This window comes from Apis dorsata, unplaced genomic scaffold (assembly GCF_000469605.1).
Source record: "Apis dorsata unplaced genomic scaffold, Apis dorsata 1.3 scaffold_231, whole genome shotgun sequence".
Classification (NCBI taxonomy): Eukaryota; Metazoa; Arthropoda; class Insecta; order Hymenoptera; family Apidae; genus Apis; species Apis dorsata.
This window is the reverse complement of record NW_006263513.1, coordinates 228,323-237,264: the sequence shown is the minus strand read 5'-3', so window position 1 is coordinate 237,264 and position 8,942 is coordinate 228,323. Positions and strand designations below refer to the sequence as shown.

The following is an 8,942-nucleotide window of genomic DNA, read 5'->3' as shown; positions in this document are numbered from 1 at the left end:
TTAAAACACACACACACACACATATATATATATATATATATATATATATATATATATATTTTAATTTATACAATTTTTCCATATGTTATAGATAATCGATAAATATATAATTTTTCCTAATAAATAAAAAATAAAGCATTTTCAACACAGAAAATTTATCATAAATGCACAAATAATTCGATATAAAAAAATATTGTTAAATATTCAAGAAAATAAAATATTTTTTGTTGCTATTATTAACGCTATTTTCTAAATGCACTTAAACAATTACATATTATACTTTAAAAACAAAAAATCATATACAGATTACACTATTACAATACAAATTACATTACTTACAAAAAAAAATCATAAAAACATAATTTGATTAAAAATACATTGTCCTATCTTACTAACAATATAAATTTTTTCTGAAAGCATTGTCTAAACATTTCATATGTATTATTATTTTTTGTTATAAATAATCAATATTACTGCTTATATTAAAATGTATATAAGCAAAATTAAAAATAATTATATTTTTTTTATGTAATTATTAATTAAGGATTTCAACTTGGTGAATTAATTCAGAATATACGTAATATTTACACATTGTATCTATTATAAACCTATACATAAATAAATCTATAATAATAACTGTACAGTATACAATTTAATATATTGCAATATTGGAAGCAAAAAACTAATATAATCAATATAAAATCATTAATGTTATGCAAAAAGAAGATATCATCAAATTATATTATTATATCAAATATGTAGAGCTAAAAGACTAGCAATGAGAAAACAAATGTTATGTCACACTATTTATTTGAATTTTTTTAAATAATTTATGTGTTTTTTTCAACATTTATCTATATGTACCATTACTGATTAGGAAATTTTGAAACTAAAATAAATATTTGATTATTGCAAAATCATTTGTTTTATAGCTTACATTTTTAAATTTTTACATATTCAACTTTTTTAAATTTGTAACAATTTATGACATGAGATGATTTAAATGGTTTTATGAAATTTCTGTAAAATGATAAGAAAAATGATTTTATCAAGAAGTATCTTAAAATAGCTAATTCAGAAACATTTTTCATTTATACATCTTCAAATATTTATATGATTCTAGAATTTAGTAAACAATGTGACAATTATTCAAATAATATTACAAACTAATTTCTACAAGCAACAATGTTCATACAACATCTGGTCAATAATTATAAAGAAATTTATATTTAATTTACACAATGATAATAGAAAATTCTGTAAACTCTGAAATAATCTAAAAGGCAGCAAGACATTGTAACAATAATAACATCCAATCATTTTAAATGTACAAATCCACACTGTATTCCCCAAAAATAAATAATTTCATCAGTTTCTTATGATGATAGAATAAATGATTAACAATCATAGTATTTACTATGATTGCTTATGTTAAATATAGATTTAGTATCAATAATTAAATGTCCAAGCTAGAGCATAAAAATCCTAGGATGGTTATAGATGCTGCCATCGAGTTGACATAGGACTACTTGAAGACTCAATCGCCCTTGATATGGATTCATATAGTCCATGCCCCAACCACATTTGATTTAATTGCCTGTATTTATCATAACACAATCGGAGTGGATTTCCTCTTCGTAAACCTTGATCTGTTTCGCCATATTCATCAAGGTAAGGCGGACAAGCGAAAGATCCTCGATTTGAAATTCTTAAAAAAAGAATTTCACATTCTCGTATTCGTAAATATAACCCTACTCCAGCTCCACATTTACTTGCGTGATATGTACACGCACCAACCATCGCATCGTTCAGTTCAAATTGGCAACAATAACTTTGCGAACATAACATTTCACCACATACGAGACACAGGGTCGGAGTTTTAGAATCCTCCCGAACGCTATTTGGACACGTAAACGATGATATCATATTTATTAATTCACTATAATCTTCTGGAAGCTCCACTAATTTATTAACTTTCAAAGGTTCTCTTATAATTGTCATTGTACTAGCACCAGACAGATGCAATTGAATAGTGGGGTGACTTTTCCAAATATTTATTAATTTTATAATTATATCTAAATTTGGCTTTATTAATTCATCACACGTTGTTGGTAATCCCAAATATGCACAAATATTTTCATATGTTGCTCCATCTATTTTAGTTAATTCCTCTGGTGCTGGAACATCAGATATATAATGAAAATAGAGAGCACAACATCTAAGAAAAGGTAAAGAAGCTTTTGTGACTCGTCTCCATATATTAGCAGCTGTTTGAGTACCAATATTAATATTTAGAACTTGAGCCAATGTCAAGATAAATTCTGAAAATGTATTTTCAGTTGTTTCTGGATTATCTACATCCATTTCTTCATTAAAATCTGATATTAATAATATTTTCACTATAAGAGATATAAATATGAGCTGTAATGCATAAAATTCAAATATGCCACCTGTAATAATGGATGGTGCAGCTTTAAAACTTGTACAGAAAAGACTGGGAAATGAATTGATCAAAGGAACAAGTACTCCAAATGGATCCCAATCTAGAATACTTGGTCCTTCATGTGGATTTTTTAATAACAGTGTTAAAAGAGAAAGTGCATTATTTTGAATACTATCTCTATCTGCCCATGTCACCTTTGTCCCAGTACGTAGTTGACATTTAGATCCTAAAACAGCTGAGATTCTTGCAAGTCCTTCCAAACTGTCTCTTTGTCTAGATGATAAAGCACCTAATAAAGGTTTATCCATATCACGTAGAAGAAATTCTATAGCATGAATACTATATGCAGTTGATTTCCATGCTAATAATGGTACTCTATCATCATCTTCATCAGGTTCAGTACCAAATTCTTTTGTATATGTTGCTTGTGCAAAAAGCTGAATTGTAGATATTAAATTCTCTGATATAGATACACTAGGTTGACTATAATTTGACTCAAATATACTTGCTACATTACCAAGTTCATTACGAATAGCTTGTATATGACATGCAAGAGGCATTATACAATACCGACATGTAGGATCATGTTCGTCTTTAATACATTTTGCTTTGTGTAAATTTCCACTTAATCCATATCTAACTTGCATTGTAATTCTTAAAGCTTCCAACCATGTACCAAAATCAAGTTCGGGTTGATTTTGTGGAGTTGGTTGTAATGTTTTCAATGCTGGTAAAAGAGGTAAAACAGTATTACTGAGGCATTCACAAAGTGGACAAAGATATTCATGTTTTTCCACATCAAAACTTGCTGGTTGTCGCAAACGAAATGGTCTTCTATTTTCTTTTGCAAGTACATTATTAAAATATTCTTGCCAACAATGTACATGCATTACATGACCACAAGTACCAGTGTGTGGTGATGCACCAAGTTTTGCAGAAAGATATAATGGATCAGGTTCATCAATATTAGCTCTATATTGACACAATACAGTAGATTGTTGAACAAATGCAGCTAATACCATTGCTGGACCAGCTGCTGTTACAATTTGATCTTCCTGGCACAAAATACAAGTTTTATAAGTTTCTTCACCAGAAATTCTTAATGTTTGTCCAATACCAACAGCAACTGGTGTTTTTTGAAGACATTTTTTTGAATTCATACTTGAGTCTTGATCATTAGATTTATTTACATCTAAAATAGGTTCTTCAAACAATTCAGCATTCTTTTTCATAAAATGTTTCTGCATTGCAGCCATTTGTGCCATTATTCTTGCACGTTTTTCTGCTGCCATTTTTGTCCTCCATTCTTTATCAGTTTCAACATTTTCATTTGTAGTATTTTCTGTATGTGGTGCAATAGGTGTTGTACTAACTTCCATTGGAGTATTACCAGCAACTTCTCTATATTTTTTTAAAATCCAAGTTAATAAATCTTTATGAGCTTCTATACGTGGACTATTACATAAATCTTCTAATAATTTATAAATTTTCCATTTTGTAGCTCTTGTTGTAAAAGCGAAAAAAGGATAATAACCAGATTCTTGTTCTTGAAGAGCATACCCAATAAGATGCAAAATTTTATGTACTTGTGATTCTGAAAATCTACGAGGTCTACAATTAAGTGCTCTTTCTAATACAACTTGCATAACGTGTAACATAACATCACATTGCAATAAATTAGTTACCAAACTAAATACTTCTGTTAATTTAGGAAGTTTAGGAGGTGGACAACATTCTAATTCTCCTAAAGCTTTTCTTCGTTTTCGTTGTGTTTCTTCAGAGTTACTTACTTCTTCTTTTGTATAATGATAGAAGAATACATTATATTCTGAATACAAGTGAGGTTTTAGTTCATATACTCCTTTCCCTCCTGATATTTGAGATGGTTTTTTAAAATCTGCAATATCTTGTATCACCCTTTCCATCTCAGTTTCCAAATATGTATCATCTGATAAAGTTTTACTAAGTTCTGAATGTGAAAGAGGTTTGATACATAATTGTTGAATAATTTCTTTTTTCAAAATATCATCAGCAGTAACTTGTCCAACTCCAAGTACATATCTTTCTCCTATTATTGTTATAAGTAATCCCAAAAATTCTTCAACTAAAGTCTGTCTGATACTCTCATCTTCAAAATATTTGACAGCATTCACATCAAAGTCTGGACTTGCCCATCGTAATAGATTAAATTTATTTAAAACATGAATCAAAAATTCATTACTTTCTATTAAAGATGCTCCAGCTTGAAGTAAGATAATATCTCTGTCTAACATTTCTGAACGACATTTAACATTATGATAGAAATATAACTGATTCAACAAAGAATATCCATTCCTTTTCCACATACCACTATGTACTTGCGCAATCATTACTTGAGTTGCTAAAACCGGTTCTATAATTTGTTCTAATGTTGGTTTTGTATGATTAATAAATTCTGCACATTGAAAATGTAAATCATGCATTTCAAGGTATGGAAACAGACCTGCTAAAAATCTGGAAAGTGGAAGATGTATAGATACTGGTTCAGATGATACATCATATTGAAGACATGTTGCACTATGATCTGCTAATTCTCCCACTTGAGGTGGACCAATTTCATGTCCTGGCTGTTCATATAGTCTTCTTAAAACTAGCCGAAAAGCTTTTATTAGAACAATTTGGTCTGAACCACACCATTGTAAAGCAAGACTAATAACTGGGGATAGTCTAATGTGTAAATTAAACGCAGATTCCCATTCAGGTTCATATTCCATATGTTGACCAACTTGTCTGACTACAGAATCCATACATTGCATACTACTAAGTAATGTAAGTAAAAGTGAAAGTCCTTGTAAAAAACTTTTCCTCAATTCATCAGTCCAAACATCTGGTTTAGAACTTAATAAATATCGTAAATCTTGAAGAATATATATAGCTCTTTTAAATGAAGTATTAGGAGTATCTCTTTCAAATTCCAACTTTCCTGCTGCATTACATCTTCGTGAACTTTCCGAAATAAAAGTATTTAATAAAATAAACAGCACATCATGATGTGCAATAAGATGGTGTGCTAATGTTGGAACAGTAAATAATTGTACAGAAAATGAAACAATAGAGAATGAATGATCATGATCATCTCTTATGTAATCTTTCATAATAGAACCATAATTATATGTAAAAACAATTGCTAAAGCTTTTTTACTTTCATATTCCATAAGCATTCCAGACATCAATAATCTGTGCCATGCTGTTCTTGCAGATTTCCATAGCTGTGAATCTTTCATAAGTATACCTTCTACAATGGAAATAACTGGTAATTTTGTATTAAGTGCAACATTACTAAAAAGCACTCTAAAACCTTCACAAGGATTTATAAATTGCTGTAACCAGTGTAAAAGTTTCATGGCAAATATTTGATGAGCAATTACATGAGCATGAACAACAAGTACCTTCAAAGCTCGATTGCTATGTCTAGAAGTAAATTTTTCAATTTCATTCTGTAAGTCTTTACATTGTTGAAATTCAGCACATTTTACAATAGCTCTACCATCTCTATCAACATTTGTTACAAATTCTAGCGCGTCTCTTTGTGAACAATTCATAACACGCGTAAGTGTAGAAATTACCTGATCAAATGTATGAGTTTCATCATTGAAAAGAACTGTACAATAATCATCTGTTGTTAATAGAAGTGACAAAGGATCATCATCTTCTTTATTATTGAAACACAAATCAGGAGGTAATCCAAGTGTATGTTCTAAAGATAACATTGTATGGCAATATCTTAATACTGCCTCAAAAGTTACCACTGCTCTTTCTGCTATATCTCCAGGTAATTTATTTCCACGAGATTCTTTAGCTTGAATTCCAGCTAAATGTATATTACAAAATGGTTCTTTTTTCCAAGCTTCTATATCTCCACAATCACAAAATCCTCCACCACTAGAAGTACCCATTCTATACTTATGATTACGATGAGCTGATTGCTTAAAACAATCTGCACACAAGACACATGTCGAATCTACACCACATTCTCTACAACTATATGTAGCTTCGCCCATTTTGAACACTTTACCACATATCACATTATCCATTTGACTTAATTCTTTCAATATAGTCTTTGGATCTCCATTGCAAATAAATTCCTCTAAAGTATTGAAAAGTATTTTTTGTGCTGTTTCTTCATCAAAAACCCAATCTAAACAATTACTATTTGGTTCTGGACTATATATTTTTGGCACCCATACTCGCCAATGTTCATTAAAATGAGTACAAGTTAATACTCCTTTGTTCATTTTTTCCATCCACACATTCACACAAGAATGACTAAAATTTTCAAAAGTGAGCAAAGATGATGGTGCCTCCATATCTTCAATATCTTGATGTTGTTTTTGTAAACTTTCGTTACTCATTATTATAATTTGTCAAAACAATGTATACTGAAATCATAAATATTATAAATAAAAGTTTATATCTATATTTCTTAATATTAATAATTTTATAAATATTCAATTATAAAAATTATAATACATAACATTAATTAAAAATAAATCTTTTCTTATTTTTTTAATTAAAAAACTCTTATAATATTAATATATTAAATGAATATATTTTATATGTTGTTATATGTTGTTATTGCAATAAAAATTAAATTTTGATACAAATTTAATAAATATTGTTATACTAACCACAATAATGCATAGAATCAACAGAATTCTTGATATAATGTAGCAATGTAAAATAGATGCATTTTATAGTGTTTTTCACATTATTATTTGATCTAATATATCAACATTAAATATATCAAAAACATTCGTGAAATTTGATTAATTATATTACATATGACATTTAGTCCATATAAATTATGTAATTTGATATAATTTTATTACTTCACATAATGCTTTCATTTCTATTCAATCATGAAAATCATCTGAAAATATGTAATAGGTTACCAATAATTTATTAGCAAAAAAATTTATACACAATATAATGACATTTTCTGATTTTAATTATTAAAATATTAATATCTATATTTAATTTGAAATACTATTTTTTTATGAAAAGAGATATCTAAATAAATCGAAAAATTAAAATTCATTACTTTCATAATAGGTAAAAATTAAAAATTATGTTATAAAATTTTGTATATTACACAGACCAAACAACATTTCGATTTAAAAAACTATTTTATAACTCTAGACAAATTTTTCACTAAATCGAACTATTTTTAACTTTCTCTGAAGACGATACTTACTGTTATGATGATCAGGCCAAGGTTAATAAAAGATATTGGAAAGTTCTTTGTTACACAAAATCTGTATGTGATTTTTCAACAACGTGCGTGATAATATTTATTAGCAGTCGTCTTACAATAATTATATGTTCGCGTCAAAGACGCGGTTATGCGATAATACCAATCAATCAAGTTTTGACATTTCAAAATGAAATGATAAGCACTACTTTTATACACTTACTTGAACAATGCACAAAATGGCTTTTATGAAGTTTAGAGACTAAAATCAAACATATATTAGATGTGCTTTCGCTTTAATATTTACTGTTGACTGCAGCGCTAAAAAAATTGATAAGCATATAAGTATCAGATATTTTTTGATATAATAAATTTTAACAAATTTCTTTAAGTATAACAAAAAGATTAATTATAACATTAAAACATATAAAATTTAAACTTTATAAATAATAATATATTCAAAAATTTATTTATCTAAATTTATATATATTACATATATATATTACATATATATATAGTAAATATTAATTTCTTATATAATAAATAAATTCTATTTTAACACTTAAAAATAATATTGATTATAAAATATTACAACATATGAACTTTAATATATTATTTTAAATATTTATAACATAATAATTCATCAATAATATATAAAGTAAAATTTATTAAATATAAATTACTTTCATAATATATAACAATTTATTATATATGCAAGCATGCACATAAAAATTAAACTTTAGTTTGGATTCAAAATTTAAATTTCGTTAAATTTAATTTAAAATTTAAACTCTGTATAATATAATATTTTATTTGCAGAAATTTTTAATTATTTTACATTAATTTATTAATATTTATCATTTGTTCTTTTTACAATTAATTTGAATTTAATGAGTTGACAACATTGATTTACTAGTAGGGAATTTATTCATATAGAACCAATTGGTTCCTGTTCTTTTCAGTTCATAACGTTGTTGTAAAAACACGTGGTAAAAAGTGTAATTATTAAATTTAAAGCAAAATAAAAACATAATCAGGTAAGCAAGGACTCAAACTAAATATTAAATTATATATATTATAAATATATAAAAAATTATCATTTATTTTTACTAAATTTCCTTGCATTAGTGTATGTCTACAGCATCAAAATGCATGTTACTATTGTATGTAATTATAAATGTTCAAGAAATATATATAATGCATAATATATTTATATATTATTTATATATTATTTATATAAATATATAATGCATAAAGAATTGTTTATAA

General features: G+C 26.8%; 2 protein-coding genes across 4 annotated transcripts in view; one reads left to right on the top strand and one right to left on the bottom strand.

Annotated features, from left to right (window-relative positions):
* Positions 1–909: 909 nt before the first annotated feature.
* Positions 910–7,968, bottom strand: LOC102672207 (E3 ubiquitin-protein ligase UBR2). Of its 2 annotated transcripts, none has more exons than XM_031510478.1 (3): positions 7,677–7,968; positions 7,111–7,352; positions 910–6,876 (listed from the first exon to the last, which is right to left on the bottom strand). In XM_031510478.1, the coding sequence occupies exon 3, from the start codon at positions 6,832–6,834 to the stop codon at positions 1,495–1,497; it is 5,340 nt and encodes a 1,779-aa protein (XP_031366338.1). In that variant the 5' UTR covers positions 6,835–6,876; positions 7,111–7,352; positions 7,677–7,968; the 3' UTR covers positions 910–1,494. The 2 variants fall into 2 exon arrangements, with proteins under 2 accessions (XP_031366338.1, XP_006615753.1); XM_006615690.2 differs by having other exon boundaries at positions 910–6,861; positions 7,677–7,967.
* Positions 7,969–8,393: 425 nt separating this feature from the next.
* The window catches only part of LOC102672065 (40S ribosomal protein S27), a 1,492-nt gene continuing 943 nt past the window's right edge, over positions 8,394–8,942 (top strand). The window contains exon 1 of one of the 2 annotated variants that reach the window (XM_006615689.1): positions 8,394–8,710. The gene's annotated coding sequence lies outside the window, so the exon portion shown is untranslated. The remainder of the gene's footprint in view (positions 8,711–8,942) is intronic. The other variant, XM_031510491.1, reaches the window with a different exon arrangement.

What these genes read in the sequence shown, in the direction of transcription:
- LOC102672207 (XM_031510478.1), bottom strand. Translation starts at nt 6,834, where the DNA reads ATGAGTAACGAAAGTTTACAAAAACAACATCAAGATATTGAAGATATG.